At 52.4% G+C, this 23,004-nt stretch overlaps 1 protein-coding gene across 1 annotated transcript in view; it reads left to right on the forward strand.

The window, feature by feature from the left end:
- PLB1 (phospholipase B1) overlaps positions 1–23,004 on the forward strand; it is a 99,257-nt gene that overhangs the window by 46,461 nt on the left and 29,792 nt on the right. Inside the window, exons 25-44 of the mRNA XM_032391527.1 lie at positions 1,739–1,804; positions 2,135–2,235; positions 4,216–4,297; positions 6,682–6,786; positions 6,905–7,000; positions 7,218–7,289; positions 8,322–8,360; positions 8,912–8,972; positions 9,848–9,906; positions 10,836–10,909; positions 14,876–14,919; positions 15,605–15,713; positions 17,172–17,223; positions 17,608–17,688; positions 18,219–18,284; positions 19,073–19,173; positions 20,188–20,269; positions 20,937–21,041; positions 22,106–22,201; positions 22,681–22,752. Coding sequence (XP_032247418.1) covers positions 1,739–1,804; positions 2,135–2,235; positions 4,216–4,297; positions 6,682–6,786; positions 6,905–7,000; positions 7,218–7,289; positions 8,322–8,360; positions 8,912–8,972; positions 9,848–9,906; positions 10,836–10,909; positions 14,876–14,919; positions 15,605–15,713; positions 17,172–17,223; positions 17,608–17,688; positions 18,219–18,284; positions 19,073–19,173; positions 20,188–20,269; positions 20,937–21,041; positions 22,106–22,201; positions 22,681–22,752 — 1,563 coding nt within the window. The remainder of the gene's footprint in view (positions 1–1,738; positions 1,805–2,134; positions 2,236–4,215; positions 4,298–6,681; positions 6,787–6,904; positions 7,001–7,217; positions 7,290–8,321; positions 8,361–8,911; positions 8,973–9,847; positions 9,907–10,835; positions 10,910–14,875; positions 14,920–15,604; positions 15,714–17,171; positions 17,224–17,607; positions 17,689–18,218; positions 18,285–19,072; positions 19,174–20,187; positions 20,270–20,936; positions 21,042–22,105; positions 22,202–22,680; positions 22,753–23,004) is intronic.

Raw genomic sequence — 23,004 nt, forward strand, 5'->3', positions numbered from 1 at the left:
GGTATCAGTTATGTCTACCTCCTCACGCTCCATCTGTCAATGTATGTTATTTGTTTTAATAGCTGCTAATCTAATAAATGAAAAAATTTATCTTGTTTTCAAAATTTGCATTTATTTGATTGATAGGGAGGAATAAACCTTTATTTTGCTTGTTTAATCCTCATTTAAATTCCTCCTGATAAATTCTATATGATGGCTATTGGCTCTCTTCTGTTAAGGTATTTATCATTCTCTTATTGATGTCTAAAAACCCTTATATTAAGTATACTAACCCTTTATCAAATGTGTTGCCTATTTATTGTTTTCCATTTAATTTTGTTTGTAGTGTTTTCCGATAAACAGAATGTGTTTAATGTCTAGTATCATTTGCTGGGCGCGTATTATACTCCAGGCACTGTACTAGGTGCTAAGCTTCGCAGCTCTGTCCTCAAAGAACTCACAGTCAGGAAGGGAGGTACAGACAATTCACCATAACGTGGTAAGGACAACATTGTGGCCCCAAAGTAAGAATGGCCATGAGAATTTGTATTTTGTAGGGTTGGGCGGGGGGGTCAGGGATGTACACGGAGCAGGACAACTTCCAACTAGGGCTGGAAAATGACATTTGTCAGGCAGAAAGAGGATCAGCAGAGCAAAATTTAGGAAGTGGGGAGTCTTGCTGAGACTTGGGAGCTTCTGCCCCGAGGGGCAACCCTGCCCCCCAGACCCGTCACAGCATCAAAGTCACCAGGGTCTGGGGTTTTCAGGTTGTGATGTGATAGGCTCACAGTGGGCCTGGGGCTGTTAGTGAAGCAGGCAGGGAAGTTGGACCATGGCCCCAGCTCCATTTCTTGAACATTAGTTTGTTTGTTTTTTTATAATTTTTTTATTGTTATGTTAGTCACCATACAGTACATCATTAGTTTTTGATGTAGTGTTCCATGATTCATTGTTTGCGTATAACACCCAGTGCTCCATGCAGAACGTGCCCTCTTTAATACCCATCACCAGGCTAACCCATCCCCCCACCCCCTCCCCTCTAGAACCCTCAGTTTGTTTTCTGGAGTCCATAGTCTCTCATGGTTCGTCTCCCCCTCCTATTCCCCCCTTCATTTTTCCCTTCCTTCTCCTAATGTCCTCTATGCTAGGTTTGATTCATTTGGTAGGGCAGGGCTCTTGGTTAGATTTCAGCCAGAGAAAGGGTTCCAGTTTAAAAAAAAAATAAAATAAAAGCCACCAAGTATGGAGGTCAGAAGAAATAACAATTAAAATGCATTTATGCTTGAGGGAGGGGATTTACAGGACCCTCTTCCCCTACGATTATCTCCTTAAGTGATTTGTTGGGGCAACAGGTCCCCAGGTACTTGAGGCTCTAAGGCAGAAGAGCTCGGGCCATAGGACCAGAGAATATTCAAACTGCAGGAGATCTTAGAGGTCCCGTGCTCCAACACCCCATTCTAGAGGAGCCCAAAGATGTAATATGCTTTAGCTAAGTCCCTGCATCTAGTTAATGTAGAGTGGATCCAGAGCTTTCCATAATTCCATGCAGAAAAAAGAGGTTTCCCTGGAGGTCACAACCATGACCAGCCTAAGGATGGTGGGGTTGGTCTGGATGCTGGGGGCCCCAAAGGCAAACCTTATGTTTCAATGTCACCCATTCTGGCTAACATACAAGAAGGAGGGGACCCAAGACATGGGTGGGCCTGGTCCGCAGAGAGATTGAGTGGTGGATGGTGTTAGACCTTCCCTGTTCCCGCAGGTCCGCTATTCTCCCCAGAACTTCACAGACAACATCGGGAAGGCTCTGGACATCCTCCATGCTGAGGTGTGTAGGCTGGGCTGTGTGGCCTCTAAGCAGCTCAGCCAACAGTCCTTCTTAGGCCTCAGACCTGGCCTGGAGGGGGCTTTGACTTCCTGCCTGCCTTTCCCTGGAAGCCAGTGCTGACCATGCTGTTGTCCTGGTCCCAGAAGCCTGAACACAGGGGTCAATGGGGGGTGGGAGGGGGGAGGCAGGGCAGGAGGGATGAAGGAAGTAGAGAGGGGCATGAAAGACCACAGACCTGGTATCCGTCAGGAGAGGCTGGCCGCAGACCCAGATGAGAGACTGGGGCCACCAGCCTCAATCCTCCTGGGGACTGACCTCACCTTTGCTCAGGTTCCTCGGGCATTTGTGAACCTGGTAAAAGTTCTGGAGATCATCAGCCTGAGGGAGCTCTACCAGGAGAAGGAAGTCAGCTGCCCAAGGCTGATCCTCAGGTAAGAAGGAAGCTTCTGCCCCTGTTCCCTAAAGCGCCAGGGACCCTTAGCAGAAAGCAACTCTGCTTCGTTAGAAAGTCCAAGGGTAGATGTGTGAGGAGGGCTAAGACCACCCCATTTTCTCACCTGACGAGGCCTGATGGGTTTTTGTGACCCCGAGGTGGGCCTCAGTTACCCTCGGAGTCTGTGTCACAACCCGACCATGCTCCTGGTTGTCCTGGCAACTCAGTCCTCCCGCGAGGGAAGGGCAAAGCGTGAGAAATGGAGTGGGTCTGTGTGGGCCGGGCTCACAGGCCACCACCAGGTGTATCCAGAGCTTCTCCATCCTTGAGGCCCATCTCCAGGACAGAGGGAGCCTCTCTATCTGGTGTGGGTGTCCTAGGCTGGGCACTCACAACCGTAGGGCTACAGTCACTTGCTGGAGGAGAGGACGATCAGGGAAGAGTCTTCCCTGAGCACAGAGAGCTCTGGCCCTGAGAAGGCCCTAGAAAGGCCTTCATCCCCCGTCTCCAGGGCCAGACAAAGGTGGCTCCCTCTCTATTACACATCTCCATGACCTTCAGGATTAAGACATCCTTCTAATCTGAGCATGAGCATTTCTGTCAGCATTCCCTCCTGCAAAGCCGCCTCTGGGCCCGTAGCCCAGGTCCCGATGGCTGTGCCCCCCGCCCCCAGCTTCCTCCCCAGCTCTGTAGCCCTTGACAGGCCCCCACGACAGCCCTGAGCACAGCACGTGGTGATGACTCACGTGCCTCCCCCACAGCCCTGCCCTCGGTGTGCGTCACTACTAGCGCAGGATAGTGGCTGTTTGCTGAAGGAGGGAATGAATAATTCACAGGGGCCAGATTTGCTCTTGGAAATGAAGGGGTACGTTGGCTGCTACCCTGAAGATGCATGCCAGACCTCACCTGGGGGCCCAGACCGCACAGGTGCCCCGGGGGAGGCCTGAGGACACCATGAGCGGGAGGATGGCTGCCGAGTGACACATGCCTATTAACGCAGCTGGTGGTAGGCATGCTGTATTTTCAGCTGCTGACTCATCCCCTGGCTCCCACTTTCTCCAGTCACTGGGCCACACAGGGGGTTCAGTGTATTCATTTCAGAGCACCTTACCCAAAAGCCTCTTGCTGCCCATCACTGCAGGGTTTTTAGACAATTACATTTAACGGTTCAGAGAAGGCATCTGCCAGGTCCCTTCTCAGCTGTGACACAGCCAAGCCACTGACTGGCAGGTGAGACAGACTCGGGTCACCTTGTCCTGCTGCCGCTCTGTTTTTCTGTCTCCGTGGTTGTGCTTTCCTTGGAGGCGTGAGTCTACTCTGAGCCATCCACACTATCATCCCCTCAGCCCCTGGAAAAAAAAAGCCCAGATGGGCAAGATGACCAAACAGAGCAGAGGTGCAGACTGGACAGAAGCAGTTTAACCAGGGATTAGGAGCTCAGGTGCAGACCAGACAGATTTGAGTTCAAGTCCTGGCTCCCACACGTAGTCTCCATGTGACCCTGAGCAAGTACTTAACCACGCTGAGCTCAGTTTTCTCATCTATAAAATGGGGGTGATGATACAACTTCTTGAATTGCGAAGAGGATTAAATGGGTTAATACCCATAAAGCTCTCGGCACGGTGAGCATTAGGATGTGGGAGCCCTTATGATGAGTGGTGTTGTTGCTGTTGTTATTTAAAGTAGGTGTGCCTTATCTCTGCTGCAGGGTCTGTCCTCAGACAGTCACAAGGTAACTCAGCTCTGTAAGTCACTCCTGCAGGTGTTAGAAGTAACTGTCTCATGTTCATGCGAAAATGCGGCTCTGGGGCACTTTCTCCAGCTCCGTCTGGCGCAGTGGACAGGTTAGCAGCCGGGGCCTCCCTTACCGCCGACTTCCAACACCTCCAAGTCAAATAGGTTCTGAATCTCAAGTCCGTGTCATGCATTTAGATGGTGATTTTGGTGGGGTGAGGCATCTCTTTGGTTTGGTCCGCAGAAACCTCTGCCCCTGTGTCCTGAAGCCTGATGATAACTCAACAGAACTTGACTCCCTCATCGAAGTGAATAAGCAGTATCAGGTAAGCCGGGAAAGTGTTCTAAGGCCGCACAGGAACTGCTGGGTGGTCTGATTACTCGGGTTAGAAAATGAAGTCGTGCTTATGTTTCCTTGACCCCAGCTGTCTAGTGTGAGGGTGTGAGGTTACCACTGACCAGTTTGCAGATTTAAAGACACCTTGAAAGGCCGCAGGGACTGTGATTTGGTGTATTTGCATGAAGCCGTAGAGCCAAGTCACTGAACACACTTCACCAAATCCCAGTTCCTGGCCTTACACAGAAAATATTTCCATTTGTCCACGGAGAGTTATGTGAGTTTCTGACTCCTGGCTGGGAAACCCTTTCCATCTAAGAGAGTCTAGAGGATTCAGTGAGATAACACGCATTTCCTCTGCTCTCCTCTCCCGAGAGTCCAAGAGTCAGCCGATGATCTCCAGACATCCAGTGGGTTATTCATTTTAGGCCTTTTTCCATCCAATCTTTGACCAGGGCAGCTGAGGCTTCCTTGACAATCTTGAGTTTCCCCCAAAATAATCCAGTCACTCAAGAGGACAATGGTAGCCTTCCAGCTCTTCTAGAGTAGGCTGCAAACAGTTATCAGGATGGATCCATCCTTCAAATGCATGGACTCCTTGGAGCAGAACCACTTCCCTGCTTTGAGGCCACCACACCCATCAGGGCTATCAGGGCTCAGGGGAACGAGCCTCTATCTATCGTCCTCTGGGCGACTCCCCAGCTGCACTTCCTTCTGCTGTGGGCAGGCACCTCTGCCTCTGGTGAGGGAGTCCATGGCCTGGACCAGGAGATGGAAGGCAGCCAAGGTTATGGCCATGAGAACAAACCTGTTCCGGGTAGAACAGGTTCTTGGGGGCAAGCAACAAAAACATACGCGATGCTGGTTAATTTAACCAGTTGTATTTATTTAAGCAGACTGTCTGGAAGAGTTAAAAAGCTAGGATCAGAGGCGGGGCTGCCAGAAATCACGGCATCATGAAATTCTAGGGGCCAGGCCGTAAGGATCAAAATCAGGCCAAAGCACTCGTTCAGTGGAGTCACTGCTGCTTCTAGGACCTGGTCACAGCTCCCACCCTCAGCAGAATGGATTCTGTGCTGTCCATCTTTCTAGCACTAGCTCTGGAGGACCCCTGGGCATGTGCCTAAGCCCGAGGGTGAGGGTCATTGGGAAAGCACGCATTTGTCTTTCTCACCTTACACACTGGGAGGCAGGCTGCTCTTAATACAGTGGAGTTTTTCCAAACATAGGAAGTGGATTCAGATGTTCTTCCCAGGTCTAATCTTGGTCACCACTGAGATCCAGGAGTTCATGGTCAGCCACAGGAGGCCGTCATACCCACTGTCAGAATCCTCTCCCCACTTTCTGCAAAAGCCATGGCTCCCATGGAGGAGGCAATCGCCGCTATCATTGACCACTGTGTGCCAGGCATCCTGGACACTGTTTCTTTCACTTCTCAAGAGGTACATGGTCCCACTGTGAGCCACTGTGGCTGATCCACAGAGTAACCAGTAGCATTAGAAGGGATCTAAGGGATGGTCTGGGCCTGGCCAAACATCCTCCATTTACAGATGAGGAAAGAGAGGTCCAGATAGGGAAAGCATCTTGCCGAAAGTCACACAGCTACTTAGTGGCCCCTGCACTCTCTCTCTGGCTGACCCTGGGAAAAGTACACGTGGTGCCTTCTGTAATGACCCCACTGATGTTCCTGACTTCCTTCTCCGGCCAGGGTCCTGGCCCCAGATGGTAGAAATCTGGTAAGCAGTGAAATGGCAGAGGCCGGCAGAACCTGGAGCCAGAACTGGGATAACTCGTCCTCCTGGACCTGAGCCCAAGTGGGAGCTATGAGAGTAACAGCTCTGTTACCCTCCTGGACAGACCTGAGAGTCTCAAAGAAGTGTGCATGCGCAGGAGCATGCGTGCCCCCCCCACACACACCCCATGCACAAATGATATAAATGGGCATTAAATGCCATTGCTGATTCACCTTTGATTTTCTGAACAAATGTAGGACAGAAACAAATGAAATGTAAGGATTATCCAAAAAAGTCATTAAATTGAATTCATACCCTACCCCTCCCCCACCCCCTGCCCCAGTCTTTAATCAGAAGCTTTCAAAGGAGATCAAGCTGATGGTTTTGGGTTTTTCCTTGCCTTTCCTTTTTTTCCCCCACAGCCTAGGTCAAATATATGCAATTGCAAGCAGAGGTTGGGGTTGAGGTAAAGGCTGATCTTAAAAGTAACTAGCTGGTTACTGATCAGTTGAGATTTTGTTACAGATTGATTTCACTCCAGGGGCAGACTCTGTTTAATTCTATGGCAGAGAAAGAGGCAGCACAAAGCCCAAGCAGATGTGGGGAGCCCCCTGACCCCTGCCCCCTTCGCCTCCTGCAGGAGGGGACTCACCAGCTGGTTGAGAACGGTCGGTACGACACAAGAGAGGATTTTACGGTGGTCGTGCAGCCATTATTCGAAAAAGTGGACATGCCAAAGACGTCGGTAAGGAAAGCAAGCATCGTGGATAAAGGGGAGCCACACAGAGCCCAGGCGGTTCTGACTGTCATTTGTGTATTGGATGCCCCTCTAACACGGCCCCTTCTTTATGCCCCGTGACCAGGAGGGGCTGCCCGACCACTCTTTTTTTGCTCCTGACTGTTTCCACTTCAGCAGCAAAGCTCACGCTTACGCGGCCAGCGCCCTCTGGAACAACATGGTAAGAGGACCGAGGTAGGGAAACCTATTCTCCCTCTGCAGGAGAAAGACTCTGGAGAGCTTTTGAAGGAGTTCAGAGGCCCGTCACTCAGGCTGTATGATCCCCCGCCCCGCAGCGATGACAGACCCCCTTGCCTGTGGCCCTCTCTCCGTTCCCCAGCCCTGACCTACAGCCTGACCTTTGCATTCTTACCACCTCTTTCCACTCCTTGCTTTAGCTGGAACCTGTTGGCCAGAAGACAACACAGCACAGTTTTGAATACAAGATCAATATCACCTGTCCGAACCAGGTAGTGTGCGAAGCACGTCCTTGTAAACAGGTCTATTTATCTGAGGCATCTTTTCCAGGATTTTAGCATCTCAGGTTTCTCAGCTCGTTTCATTCCCAGTTCCCACCCACACCCCAGACTCCAGGTGATCATCCACAGAGCCCCAACTGGTTGGACCGTAAGGGGTGACAGCCCCTTGTGGCCAGGGGTCCCTAGTGTCCCTTTGTCTCTCCACGTCCCAGGGAGCCCCAGCAAGCTCCTGGACTGCACACAGCCGGGAAGAGGAAAATGGCAGTACCATCCAGCTCTCTTGGAGACTAGGGGGCAATAGAGAACGTCAAGGCCAGGATGGGGCAGAAGGATACCCTGTTTCCACGTAGCCACGGCCTCCATGGCAGGATAGAAAGAGCGAGGAACTGAGACCTGGAATATCTGCTAGGGTGATGGGGTGGGGGGTGGGGAGGGCTGGTCAAATGAAAGCTGGAGCTAGAAAAGCAGACATTAACTGGGAAGGCAAAGCAGAACCAGACCCCCATGTTCACTCACAAATGGTCAGAGAGAGACTTGGATCTCTGCAGCTGTTCCCTCATCTCTACGAATTCCTCCGTATTCCCAGAGGAGTCCCAGGTCTAGACTGGGAACCTCTGAGCTGGGGCTTACATGGAGCAGGACCTCAAAGCACCTGACTTTCTTGCCTGGGTAGGGTGGGAGTGGCCTGGGGTGGCAAGGGGTCTAGGGAGTAGGGAACAAGCAGAAGGTGGTGCTCTGCTGTGGGGGGGCGGGGCAGGGGCAGGAAGGAGAGGAAATGCAGCTATCCCAGCCAGCTGGGTGGGAGGCGGAGCGCAGACTTGCTCGCCTGGGAGCCACTGCAGGGTTTATTCTAATTGTTCCTACGAGTTCAGGTTGCAGAGAAGGCCCAGTGCATCCTGGGAGGGAGCCCACAGCAGTCAGCCTGGCAGGGAGGGGCTTGGGAATGTGGGCAGGGGAGGCCAACAGTGTTGTGCAGGAAGCCAGTGGAATTTGCTGGAGTTGCTCACCACCCTCTTCTCACAGTTCTGGCCATTTCTGAGCACCTACAAGAACAGAATACAGGTATGAGCTTGTTTCTTCCTGTGGCCCTCCAGCCAGCACGGTGGGCAGGCCCTGAGCCGGGACTGGCCCCACAACGGGGGTGGGGGATGTGGGCAAGGGTCCTGCTGGGCAGCCAAGGGGGATTAATGCTCTTCTCTAATGTCCACCCACCTACACCTTCAGACGGGGCAGTGGGCAGAATAAGCCACACTGATAACAGCCCAGGTGGGACCACCCAGTCAATCCTCTTCAAAGACCTGGGTGAAGAGAGTTTTCCTCTTACAAAGCTGCTGCAGAAGCAGAGGTGGTGGCCAGGGGTGGAGTGGGGTTATTGTGCTGATGCTCTGATTCTCGCACCTGATTGTGGGTGGGGGGAACGGGGTCTGAACTAGATTAGCAGATCCCAGCCTGGGATCACCTAGGGAGCCTTCTACAGGTGCCTTTCCAGGGCCCTCCCCAGGGTGGGACCCAGGAGCTGTGTTTGATAAAACTCTCCAAGTGAGTCTGATGCCCAACCAGCCTCTCTGGTCCCTTTCAACCCTAAGATTCTACCATTCATTCTATGCCTTTAGAGTCATGGGAGCCAGCTGCCATGCAGGGACAGAGCCCCTTCTGCCTCGACACCCACCTCAGGTAAGCCCCTTATGATACACCAGAACCCAGGGCCCCTCCACAAGGACTCAGAGGCCAATGAGTGCTCTGACAAGACTTGGCATATATAACTAAATGACACCGTTCGGGCTGGTGTTTGCTTCCTGTCTGGGTGGTTGCCTGGGACAGGTCCCTGCTTTGTCCCCCTCTGCCCTGCAGTGATGTCTTTACCCTATAGGACCCAAGGTGGCCAGACCAGGAACTGTTTGCTACCCTCTCAATTCAGCCTGTTAGTCGGGGACCCCCAGAAGCTCCCCCCTTCATGGCCCAGCCCAGTGGTGTGACCTCCCTGAGGGCCAGAGCTGGGGGTGCGGTGCCCAGGGAGTCCCAAGAGCGAGCCAGCTCTTCAGGGTGCCCTGTGGCCCCAGGCTTTGCGGTCACTGCTGCTTGCAGTAGAGCCAAGAAGTTCCTTGGAGTCTTCAAAAGAGATTCGGGACGGGCAAGGCCTGACATGACTATTTCTCAGATTCTTGGTGGAAATCCAGAACGCAGCTCTAGATGGGCTGAGCCTCAGACCCTGTCGCTCATCTCAGATGGTCCACGCCCAGGGGGCCCTGCCCTTGGGTCACAGCTGGCCTCCCACCCCCCACTGGGGCTGACGTGGTAGATTCCCCTCCGCCCTCCCTACCGTCCATCCATCTATCCCCTTCCTGTCCTCTCCCTCAGCACCTCTCTCCCCACAGGCCCAGGATTTGTTTGTTGGGTCTTCTATGGGGAAACCCATCATATAACCTCTGCCTCTGTGGCCCCCCCACACACACAGGTTGTGCCTCTGGTCTTCCTTCCAAGTCGGAAGCACTAGACCCTGACTACAGGTTCCTTCCCCCTGACCCAAGTGTGTTGGCTTGTCTTTCCAGTGCACACCCTGAGAGCGGCAGATATCCAAGTCGTGGCTGCACTGGGGGACTCTCTGACCGTAAGGACGCTTGGGCCCCAAGTGCGGTAGGGTAGCTGTACCAGTCAGTTCCAGGGCCTGTACGCCTCCCTTCTGCATTCCCCTGCCTCTCAGGCCTGGCTCTGTCCATCCCAGAGTGTGGCAGTGGTTTGGTTTTGCAGTCACTTTCTCAATCAGGTGTGCACGGGGCAATCTTTTTCAGGAGCGAACCGAATTGTCTCAGATAGTGGAGGTTTTGAACACCTCACAATGCTTTTTTTAACAATTGCAAAAAAGATGTCATTTCAACTCAAAATAATCTTCTGAACCTAGCCGCGTGGGTGCTCTTTTCCCTTTGGATTATGCTTTAGGAGTAGCTCAGACCCTCGCATATATTCTGTCTCTGCACCTGCATGGAAAGCAGCAGACTCCACAATTGTGGCTAAAGCTCTGCTCCGAAGTTCCAAGAAACAGGGCTCTGACCCTCCCAGATGACCACTTTCTGGCAACATTTGAGGCCATAAGATTGCCTTACAGAATGTCCTGGAGGGAAAGCGGAGAAATGTGAAGTTTCTGAGAAGCCTGCCCACTGCTGTCCACTCCAATCTATAGGCTCCTTCTTCGTGCTTGTAAGAGAACTTCGGAGCATAATGCTGGTAGTAATAATACGGCAGTGTCTCACGTGTCCAAAGCACTTTGTGGAGTGTTCAATGCTGTTTTTACGACCATGATCCAATTTGGTCATCAAAGCAATCCTATGAGATCATCAAGTCATGTCCTCAGTGCAGTAAGGAGGCAGCTGAGAAGCAGGGAAGGCCTATGGCTGGAAAGGAGTGTGGCAGAACGCAAGCCTGGTCTCTGACTCCCAGTCCAGGGTCTGCTCACACCGCATGATGAGTGTGTTGGGAACTGCCCGTATCCCTTTCCTCTGACTTACTCCTTTTCCTATGGACTTTGGTGTGTTTTCAAAGGCTGGCAATGGAATTGGTTCCAAACCAGATGACCTTTCTGATGTCACCACTCAGTATCGGGGACTGTCATATAGGTAATGTTAACCCTTCACCCCCTCCCGCCCCAGGCTCACCCCCAGAAATTGGGTGAGGGCGTTGTCTCTTGTAAATGCGTAAATACTGAAGAGCAAGGACTAGGTCCAGAAGGGGCTTTCAGAAGGAAAACCGATGTGTTTCTGCAAAATGTGACCATATGATGAGTGGAAAGGATATTTTATTGTTGATAACTTTTTTTCTTTAATTGTGCAGAAAAAGAAAACCAGGGTTCTTGTCAGACTCCTGGGTCAGCAAATCCAACATGAAATGCACCCGAAAAGCACCAAACCTCTGAGTCTTCACCTGCCTGTTTTCATGGCTATGCGCACGTGGAAATCTCCGTCTGTTTGCTGTCTCTATGTATTTATTCATGTCGTTCTGTACTCACACCTCTGCCTTCACATATATGTCCACGTCTGTCCAGAAAACTCTGAAATGCAACACACTACTTCAGGAGGAAAGGACTAAGACTCACCAGCCCCGAGCCCTCCCCGTGTGCCTGCACCCGACTAGGCACTGAGTCCGGTGGGCAAGGGGGGGACGGGAAGCACTGCCAAATGCTCGTGCTCGATGGGCAGGTGCTACTTGAAAGTAAGAGATGCCCGAGGGCCGCAGGAATAGAGAAGAGGGAGTAGGAAAGCTCCCAGAGAAGGTGGGAATTGACAGATTAGCCATTAGGTAGATGAGAAAGGGCATTCCAGACGGGAGGTAGAAAAGCGCAGGCAAGTCAGGTGAGTGGTTGGATGTGGGTGGGTGTTCTCCGGGTTCTTTCTTTCCCAATGAAGTTCGTGTTTATGTATGTTTCACGGTAACTGGCAATTAGCTTGGAATTCCAAACGACTAGGACTAGAACGAGGCCAGCCAGGAGAGGGCAGAGTGCTAAGAAGTTTTGCAGCCACTCCACACGCTTGCCTCCTCCCTTTTTCTGCCCAGTGAATTCAGATGGAACGTTCCTTCCAGAAAAGTGAGAGGGAACAGGGTGGGGACACTTGAGGCGATGGCAGTTCTCTGGTCCAGCCTGAGGACAGCCCCAGAGGGGAAGGTTTGCCTGGGTGGGAGCGAGGCAGGGAGGACCCCAGGCGTGGGTAGCAGGAGGACACGAGCCGCTGTGGTAAATGCCTCCCGGCTCCCCGGGGCCCCCACCTTTCCCCATCCCCCCAGCTGGGTAGAGGGCCTCTAATGGGCTGCGCAGAACAGAACAGAGCCTCGCCTCCTGACCACCGTGCCTCAAATGTTACTGAGGCTGCGAGAAAAAGAAAAGCCAGTGGGGAAGAAAGCAAGCAGAGCTTAGGACATACAATCCAGAAACGGCGTGAGCTGGGGGCAGCTTCACTCAGTCTTGGGTCGGGAAGGCAGCGGCTTCAGGTCGTAGTGTGGGAAACCACACGCCGTGGTGGGGGGGTGGGGAAGCAAGGGGTGCCCCACCTACCAGTCCCACGGGACAGATCCCTGGGATTCAGATACAAACAGGCAATCTTCCGCTAAATGTTTCTCTGTAGCAATGGAAACATTCAGCCATTGCTCTGTTTCTCCCTATAGGGGAGGTCAGGTGTGGCCTGATGTTTCAATCTTCTGGTTCTAGTCTAAAGCCTTGCCTATTCAGTGGCACTGTGCCTTTAAACCCTTTGTTCTAAATGTTTCAGATCCACATGTGTTAATGATGGAAACTCTGGGTCAGAGCCTGAGTTATGGGTTTGACTCTTGGGTAAAATAGACTAATGTTTCCCAAAGAGTGTTCCATGGAACACCAACCCCCTACAGGTTCCTGAAGAGGGCAAAATTCTTTATATCGGGGAGGGAAATACCCACTATATCCTTCTTGTGGGGAATTCACATGTATGTTAGCATATTAAAGGCTCTGAGAAGCCCTGCAATGAAGAAATGTGTCTAAATTGTATCTGTTTAACCCAATGTTTCTCTTAATCCCAGCATCCTTTCTTCATCCTCTGGGCAATGTCCATGTAGTAGGCTGACCTGAGACAAGCAATTTTCTGAAGCCATTAAGCTTCGGGTTTGGAAACAATAGGCAGTGCAAATGAAGAATGTAATTTGAGCCTCTTCCTCCAAGGAGACAAAGTGGAGAGAGGAGGCCTCATAGAGTCGGACAGGGAAGATGACCCAGAATTCTTGGGAGGTGGGTTGCTGTGGGCAAGACCTGCAGGATGAGGCTTGGCCATGACTATTTCCAGAGCCCCTTGACCTGAGAGAACCATACGGCAGGGACAGGTGGCGGCTTTGGCTGGCTTAACTGTGTGGCAGGCCCAGAGGTCTTTAGAGCATTGCTTTTTCTTCAGTTGAAATAAATTTGCTTATTTGGTATCAAAGGACCAAAATAGAATTTGCTTACCCCCCCCAAAAAAATGCTTTTTTAAAAATTAGGTGTTCAGTCTCACTGAAACTCCTTCCACAAGTGTCATTGAGCGTCTACTCTGTAATTCTCTGTGCACTGTGGGTGACAAAAGACAAACAAAACCCAGCCTTTGAACTTGTGGTTTAATATAAATTACATTAACCGGGAGGATCTCACACTAACTAGCTGTTTCGTACTGGTCTCTTTTCTTTCATGTGTCACATAAATCTGATCAAAATGAGGACTTAAATATTTTTGTTCATCCATATTTATTTGTGTAATTCTTTCTCCTAGAAATATTCACTCAGATTTCTGTAGCTTGTTCATCTTGATCAGCTACGGCACTTGTTTTAGAACAAAGATAGTTTTAGACAAGAAATTACAATAGGAAGTACTCGATGGGTGTGTTTAGGTATATCTCCATGCTTGTGTTTATATGTTTATTGAAGAAGAAAAGGAGGCATGATTGGAGGAGGTATATGGATTTCTAATTTCCTATAAAATGTTCTGAGTAAATGCTTTTTGTTGAAAGAAAGAAGGATCGGGTAGCTGCTGAAGCTGTTAGCTTCATGCACAGTTGAAGTAGAATCAGAGGCTGGAACAAAGGTCCAACCACTGGCTACGTTAGGGAGACGGGAGAGAGACACCTGAGTGAGATAGATGGCAGGGCTCACCTGGCTTCTTTCTTTCTATCACCTGGGGCTGCCAAGCCCCTGACTTGACCACCCTCATATGAAATAGTCTTCTTCATCCCAAGCAATTCCTTGAAGGAAGAACAGCCATGACTTTGATTCATGGCCTTCCTTTGGAAGTCTATACTGGTGGGCTGGACGCTAGCACTATGTTCTCAAAATCTATTGGCTTAGAATAATGTGCTGGCATTGAGGAGGGAAGTGCAGAGGGGGAAAAAACAAAACAGTAAATACAGTACATTTGAGCACTGGACTTTGTTAAAATAGAAATGCTTCTCTCCTGGCCTCCCACATGTATTCGATTTAAATGTATGAAAGGAAATGTAATTTTGAGTGTGGCTTGAGGTTAGATTGAACACCATGAAACTACATTCAAGTAGATAAAATCAGATTGGGCATTGGAAGGCAGTGAGAGGCTATCCCGTGAACCTCCCCGTGGAATTTACCTCCCCCACTGGGCAGAGAAGAGCTAATGCATTTTCCAAAGGTTTGCAGCTCAAGCTGGTTTTTAGTTACCTTTCAAAAGTTAATTGAGCCCTCTGCACCTCAACTTCCTCCTCTGTAAAATGGGGATAATTGCATCTGTATCAGAAGCTTGTTTTGTTGGGAGGTGTTGGGTATCTAATGTAGAGAATCTAGGACATGCTGGGCACATAGCATATGCTCAGCTAAGCGCTTTCTGTCCTGATTTGGTGGAAAAAAGAAACAGCCCTTTTTTGCCTACAAATCCTGGTTTTGGGGGGGGGGGACCAACCCTTTGGGGAATTCAGATTTTTCTCAGAGTTTCTCCAACACAAAGAGACCAATGGGTCTGGCACATCTTACAGGTGCCGATGGCGTGAGGGCGAAGAAAGGTGGGGCACTCTTTCATAAAGCCTAAGTATTGATTCACTCTCTCTCACTGGTTGGCTCACTCCCTACAGTTCAGGAGGGGATGACTCCCTGGAGACCGTGACCACCTTACCGAGTAAGTAACCGCCAGGGGCTTGAGTCTGTTCACTGGTTCCACCCGACCCCTGGCTTCCTGAGAATACCCCTCAGCTAAGAAAGGAGGAAGTCATCTTTGCGTACTGCCATCGCATGGGAGGAGAGGCCCATGGACAGGTAGCTGAAGGGGGTGTCATAAACACTCTATTTGGAGCCCTGAGGCTTGGGTTCAAGCCCTGGCTCTTCTCTGTGCTTGCCAAGTAACCTAGAGCAAGTCACCAAACATTCTGAGTCTCAGGTTTTTTCAACTGGCCCAGAGGGTGCAGAGACAATCCAATGAGATCATGAACATTCCCTGCACTGTGAAGAAAGGAAGGGAGGAAGGGAGGAAAGTAGGGAGGAAGGGAGGAAAGGAGGGAGGGAGGGAGGGGGGGAGGAAAGGAAAGAAGGGAGGGAGGGAGGGAGGGAGGGTACGAGGGAAGGAAGGAAAGAAAGAGGGAACGAGGGAAGGAAAGGAGGGGAGCTGAGAGGCTCTTACTGCCTTGGCCCACCATGTCATCAGGTCATTTCCGCTCAGAGCGCCCCAACTCCTGCCAGGCACACCCTCCCCCTCCCTGCCTGACTGCATGAAGGTGGCGACAAAACCCACTCTGGGGAGCCTAGAACAGAGAAGATACCCCTCCCTCTTAAACCCTCCGTGTCCCATTCACGCCCTCCTCTTCCAGATATCCTTCGGAAGTTTAACAGAAATCTCACGGGCTATGCGGTGGGCACGGGCGAGGCCAACGACACAAATGCCTTCCTCAATCAGGCTGTTCCTGGAGCAAAGGCTGAGTACGGCGTCTGGGGAGGGGGCCCGTGGGCCACAGGGTGGGAGGCATGCAGTGCCCTTTAAGACTGTAATCCTGACCTCCGTGTGCGAAGGGGACACTCCTCCATTTGCAGTAATGACCTGAGAGGTCTTCAGCCACTCTCTTCCCCGGCTGCCCCTGTGACTGAGGCTGCAGCAGGGAGGCCCGAGGGGCTGGAGCCGGGACAGGAACCATGGCCTCAGAGGCTGAACTCCTGACCTTGCTTCTTGGGCCGCATGTTCTAATCATGCAACTAACACACTAAACTTATCCAAGTTTTAATACTCACCGCGGCATAAGGGTGCCAGAGAGATTCGCTCTCTCCAAAGCCTCACAAGTGGCAGTTCCCCCAAAAGATCAGGGAGTGCAAAGAAATGAATGGACAAGCTGGAATCTCCAGCCGTGGAGGCTCCTGGGACAACACGTCATGGCCTGTCCCTAGCCCCGCTCTGGAGCCAGTAGGAAATGCCATTGAGAAGCCAGAGGCAGCTGAAGCAGGACTGCTCGGCCCCCCAGGGTGGTCTCAGGAGGCCCCTCACCCTGCTCCTAGTGGCCCCAGCAGCCTGGCTTTCCTTGCTCCTGGCCCGGCCATCTGGCCCTCCAATACACCTTCCAACTCGGGCCCACGCCCTTCTAGCTGATGGGCATGGCCTTCCAACCTGCTCATCCAGCCTGGGAAGACCCTTCTTGGCAGCAGAAACATCTGGGGACAGATGGACCCACCAGCAGGTCCCAGGAAATCACCGTGCTGTGGATCCATCTCACCCAGACCTGTAACAGGGGCCTGAACCAGTGGGGAGCCCGGGATGCTTGAGATGTAGTCTTTCCATGAATTATAAACCCAAGCATGTAACAGTATATATTTATTCCCCACCTCTTTCTAAAAGAAGCGTCTGGCTAAGTTTACTGAAAAAATAACGCAAGTAACATGTACATAAGTGAGAAAAATCACAGCCACTGGTCAGGTGCGGGGGGGATGGGGAAGAAGCAAGTGGGTCAAGTTGAGCATTTTTGCAGTTCTTATGCTTGAACATCAAACTCTCAGCTTCCTGGCAGCCCGGGGGGGAAAGAGGAAGCATGCTAAAACCTTCATAGATCTATTTTCATGATCTATACCAGTCCTTCAAAGGAGACAAATGGTTTCCTAGCATGGAATCCTAAAAGACACATTGCATGTGGAGTTCTAGAAAGGAGACCACGAGTAACAAATACAATTGACAGTACTCTCGACTGCAGCTTTAGGACAGACAGTTGGCTTTTCAAAGGGTTATTTGTTGTAATAACTCTCCAGAACAGGCAAGTAGCTCCTTGTCTGTGAGCCTCAGGGTCTCTGGCAATTCGGGCAATGGGGATAATGCCATGGAAACCTCCAGTTCAGGCCCTTTAGGAGGAAAAATCCAGGCACTATTCTCCCATAGGACTGATTTCCTCTCCTTCTCAGGAAACTTATGAGCCAAGTCCAGACTCTGGTACAGAGGATGAAAGATGACCACGTGAGTCAGATTTACAGTTATTTTTAAACACTAATTTTCTAACCCACTGAAGTCCCCAAATGGAATGGTCTGCCATGAAAACAGCCACTGTCACTACAGAGGCGTTCAAGCCATGATAGGACGGCCCGAGTCCGAGGCCCTGGAGATTATGTCCACGGCCGTGGGGGGTGGGGGGTGGGCTGTCCCTGATCACAGTGATCTTGAACATCCGTCCTGATGCTAAGGTTCTGTGGTCCATAAACTTCTAAAATTCTTTCAGCTCTGAGATTCTGATTCTATTATTTTGAGTGGGCAAGGAAGTCTTAAAGGGTTGAATGGATTTCCTAGGGCTGTGGCATTGTTTATTGGTTGGAAATCATCAAGCATTTTCCTCCTCCTGTGTAGAGAGTGAATTTCCACGAGGACTGGAAGATTATCACGGTGCTGATTGGAGGCAGTGACTTATGTGATTACTGCACAGATTCGGTACGGGGCGGGGGGGGTCAGACAGCCAGGCCTACTCATTACTCCTGACATTGACCGGGAGACCTTGGAGGTCCCCTTTGAGACTAGTCCCTAGAACCAACCCTGGGATTGTCCAACTACGCCTGCGTGTGTGTGCCTCCACTTACCCCATGACCCTCAGCTTTCTGGCCCCACCCACCTCCATGTCCCAGGGGGTGTGAAGTAGCAGGTGGCAGATACGGGGCTTCTAGTCCCCTCTTACAATTCCTGAGAATTCAGTAAGTGGAGAAACTGGAAACCCCGGCTATGGGAACGAGGACCCGCACGTTCAGCTCCTAAACGAAAGCCCTGGCTGAAGGTTCCAGTCTTCTGGCTGGCCCATCTTTGATAATAGCGAGTAATCAACTGCTCAGATTCTGACATGATGAGCTGGTCCCAGCCAGAAGCCAGAGGGAGAAGAAGTCCTGGGGCTGGAGCCAGAGGGGGGCCTTCAGCTGCTCCAGTGCCCCTCTCCCGAAGTAGCTCCTCCTCTTCCTCCTGTGTCTTCCCAGAACCTGTATTCTGCAGCCAACTTTTTTGACCATCTCCGCAACGCCTTGGACATCCTACATAGAGAGGTGGGTGGGGGCTCCGACAAGCTGGACACAGCTCAAGCATGTGGCGGGGGGGGAGCGTGGCTGGGGGAGAGAAGGTGAGATACCCCCTCCCCTGAAGGAGACAGCCAAGGGCATGGGCGCCTTCCCTTTCCAGAGTTTGGGGCCTACCTCCATTTGGAATCAGCACAGAAGGATCTCAGGCTTGAAGAGAAGGCAGCTGGTGTGCTCCTTGTCCCCCCCCCCCCCCCAGCACCTGAGACCTTCCCTGGCAGCCGCAGCAGGGTGGCTCCCAGGCTGGGCCCTGCCCACTGAGCCATAGGCTATATCTAGAGCAACCCCTCTCTGGTCCTGCTCCCAAGACCTTGTTCTCTTGCCACCCCCTGACACAGACAAGCTGTTCCAGCTGCCCAGGGGGAGCCCTCCAACTACCACGTGCTTCTCGGGGTGGCCGAGTCCCCAGGCCTGCTCAGCAGAGCTGGTCCATGTTGGGCGGGAGGGAAATGGCGAATAGGGCACCTAGCTCAGCAGATTGGAAGCTCACTAACTGACGGCTGAGTGGAGCTGAACTGTCAGCATTTAGACTCAGGTGCGCCACGTTGTCCTGGGCCAGGAGGTACCACTCGTCGCAGCCCGCAGCGGGCGGCCGAGCCTGCAGGGCCTGACGCAGTGACCCTGTGCCGACGCCTTCCCAAAACTCCACTCAGGAACACGTGAGCCTGGGCTCTGTGGAGAGTCACTTCTCAGGGCCCTAAGGCAGCTTGAGGAAGAAGCCCCCAGAGCCCCTCTCTCACCTGCAGCCTTGCCCTTAGGTGCCCAGAGCCCTGGTCAACCTCGTGGACTTCCTGAGCCCCAGCGTCCTGCGGCAGGTGTTTCTGGGCAACCCGGACAGGTGCCCTGTGCAGCAGGCCAGGTAGGCAGGGGCTGCCTGCCCCCCGCCAGAGAAGCGCTCACTTCCTGGTCTCACTTTCACAGTGGTGACTACTCGGGGTCTCTGTGACTTGGTGTGTCCACGTGTCCAAGTCTGCAAAGGGGGTCTTATGTCAGGACCGCCCCAATCTTCCCCAACCTCAGGATGCCAGGAGGAAGCTCTGTGACATGGGAGCCACAGGGGAGAGGGTCAGGGCTGGGACAAATGCTGGTGTTTGAGACACAGCATGGCCCAGCCAGTGAAAAGAGGGAACGTGGGGTTGTATACGTACGTGGTCAGATTGAAACAGAAAGTAGAGAAACGATCCACATCATTCAATGACATTTATGGGAAAGGAACACACTGGGGGACTTCAGGATGGGAGTGTTTTATTAAGTGGGGTGAGAGGTACATAGGTACGTGTTTTATTAATCTTCCTACCTCATATGTACATTTATTTCTTTAACAAAGTTTTACAGAACCTACTGTGTGCCTGGCACTATTCTCAGTGCTTTAGAGATAATATCTGTTTTAACATGAAGTATATTTCATGAGCGTGAAATAATTCATGATGAAATTCATCCGGATTCATTATGAATGCACAATTCATGATGAAGGGGGACACTAGTGTGAACTAAGGAGGCATCTGAGGGCGTGAGCATCAGAGACCCCCAAATACAAGCTCCGATACCACAGGATGCACTTTTATTTTGTTCTTACCCAATTAAACATTAGATTTTCATTGCCTAAGTTCATTTGTTCCGCATTATTTGCCAGAGGCCCAGTGCCTGCAGTCCAGTATTTGTATTCTATCAGTATGAGAGGGTGCTCACTCACACACCCTTGGGACTTCGTCCAGTCTGTGTCAGGCCTGAAATCTGCCCCTGAGAATGTGCATCAGAGCCTCAGGGCACGTGTGCTCCTAAGCCAGGGCTCAAGTGAGCCACCCCACGCAGCAGAACCAGCTCTGACCAGAGCCTCCGCTCTGGGTCCTCCTGCCTCCCCCTCTTTGTGCAGCGTGTTATGTAACTGCGTTCTGACCCCTCGGGAGAGCTCCCAAGAGCTGGCCAGGTTGGAGGCCATCACCCAAGCCTACCAGGTGAGACCAAGAAGGGAACCACCATTTGGGCTGCTCTCCCCCTCCTCAGTCAACACACTGGCACTCAGGGAAGGGAAGAGCTAGTCCGGGTTGGAGGGACATCACCTTCTGGGCCCTTCCTCTGCCCCACCTGGCTGAAGTGCCTCAGGCACCCCAGTTAGAGTCATCCCAGAGGAATCCAGGTGGCAAAGCCCTCGAGGTCCACCTGCCCTCAGTGGCTTCACCCCATGCTTGGCCTAAAGAGGTCAGTAGTTCTGGGTGCTCCATGGATAGGCCTTTTCCTTCCCTGCACCCCGGGGGCCCCCTTCCTCCCCTCCTCAACAGGCAGGCCACGAATAGGGAGGCTGCAGGTCCTGAGCCCCCAGGGGCCCTCTGGAGACTCTTCCCGGGTTCTTATCCCTTGTGGGACTTCCTGCCTCGCCCTTCAGAGCTTGCAGTTCACTTAATAACAAAACCAAAAGGTGAACCAACCTGTTTCCAATTCTCTGGAAAGAGATTTGCAATCACATGTGTTTGTGTTCTCAAGGGAAGGGTTGAGTCACCCTCTTGGGTAGGGAGATGGGGGCAGGGATGCCAGCTGCCAAGCCCTGGCCTCCCCCCACCCCCCCTCCCCGCCGCCCCGGGCTGCCCAGGGCCTGTGCTGAGAGCAGCCTGCGTGTGTCCACAGAGCAGCATGCGGGAACTGGTGGGGTCAGGCCGCTATGACACCCGGGAGGACTTCTCTGTGGTACTTCAGCCCTTCTTCCACGAAGTCCGGCTCCCCCTCCTGGCGGTACGTTCCCTGCCCTCCCCTGGTGGGGCTCCTGGGTAGGAGGAAGAAGAAATTCAAGGCAGAGATGCCAAGGGCTTTCATGAGCGTGTGAAGACAATGAGAAAGACCCGGGCGGCTCTCCAGAGGCTGGTCTGTGGCCTGAGCTGTGTTCCTGGCGGCAGCCTGATGTGGGATGTGCTCATGACCACGGATAGCTGGCCCCGCTTTCTCGAGCACCTACCCCATGCCAAGCCCCGTGTTTGCCGTAGGTAAAATCTTCACAACGACCTTTGCCATGAGTTTCTTCATCCCCAGGTAACAGAGGTTCAGAGGTGTGAAGTATTCTTCCTAAAATCATATAGGGAATAAGGGACAGAGAGGCATGAGTTGAACATATCCACCTTCAGATGATTCGCTTTCTGCCACCCACATGCCACTGAAGTGCTAAAGGAGGGTGCTGGGTATGGGGTCCCTGCACCCCCTGGTCCTGCTCTCCCCCTGACACGTTGAGCAGAAGAGCTTTATGAGCTCACTAGGGAGGGGACTCAGTTCTCTCCACCTGGGCCTCCATGCTAAGGGCCTTGCCTAGATGGAAGGAAGCTGGAAGAAGCCTTGGGCACCCCTGAGAGATGAGGGTGGCAGCTACCCCAGTGTCAGCTTTGCCCAGGCTGCCCCCAAGCTCTGGCCCATTCTCCCCACCAAGACCACTGGAACCAGCTGCCAAGGGCTGGGAAGTAGCTTTTCCTGGCTGGCTGGCCAAGAGCTCCTCAGGGACTAGGATCTCATTCCCTGGACCATGGCATGGGCTAGGGCATTGCACAACTGTGCTAAAAATAAATATGATGCTTTTTAAACACATTAAATAAGGGGAATTATGGGGCCAGAAAGGAGGGTGGAGGTTGGGGTCACCCAAGGCTATTAATCTGTGGGATTGCTCTTCTCTCACTTTTGAGGTGAGCCGGCCTTATAGAAGGCCAGTGGCTTAGAGCTTCTCCAGAGGGAGGGGGGTCACTGAGTGGTGAATCCCAGGGGTTGGCCTACCTTCTGTACCAATAGGATCTTGAAGAAATCCATTTCTCTTTTAGGATGGGCGCCTGGATATGTCCTTCTTCGCTCCAGACTGTCTCCACCCAAGTCAGAAATTCCACTCCCAGCTCTCCAGAGCCCTTTGGGTCAATATGGTAAAATAAGTGGGGTATCTCTGGGTCTCTGGGGCTCTAGTCTGGCAAAGCACCAACCCCTACAGAATGAGGCTCGTTCTTGGCCTCCCTTTGCAAGTACGGTGTAAAGGAGCAGTGACTAGAACATCTGTAGAAGTCTGTAGAACTGCAAATATGGAGTCCTGAGGATCCCAGCATCAACTTCCCCCTCTCCTTTGTGCTTTGATTTGGGAGGAGGGGCTCTCTGAGGAATGCGAGGCAGACCCTCAGGCTTATTCAACATTCGCCACATGCCAGCCGCTGGGCAAGGCCGCGTGAGCCTCTCGCCAGCCCTGCCAGCCAGGTCCGAGGAGTTTGTGAGGAAGCGGAGAGGCTTGCCCAGCGCCCTGCAGCGGACCTAGGAAGCCCACCCCCCTGACATCAGGCTGTGAGCTGCCTCGGCTGCAAGGTGCCGCCAGGGACTGCTCACTTCAGCGGCTCTGTCTTGTCTTCCCCCGTAGCTTGAACCACTAGGAAGGAAAACGGAGACCCTGGACCTGGCAGCAAATATAGCCCTCTCCTGCCCCACTCAGGTAATAGGGGAGGACCTGCACTGCCCCTCCTCAGAGACCTCGCCCTCCCCTGGTCCTGCACCACAGCCCCTCGAGTGGGTGTGGGTGCAGGAGATCTTCGGAGGATGGGAGGAAGTCGATGGGAACTGACAGGGGAGGAGACTTCTTTAGAAGCAGGTGGGAAGGGAAGCCTGGGCCCAAGCAGAGGAAGAGGATCAGGGCGAGAGCCGTGGGCTCCTGGCGGCGCGGCGGGGGGGGGGGGGGGGGGGGGGG

This window comes from Phoca vitulina, unplaced genomic scaffold (genome assembly GCF_004348235.1).
Source record: "Phoca vitulina isolate PV1807 unplaced genomic scaffold, GSC_HSeal_1.0 scaffold63, whole genome shotgun sequence".
Classification (NCBI taxonomy): Eukaryota; Metazoa; Chordata; class Mammalia; order Carnivora; family Phocidae; genus Phoca; species Phoca vitulina.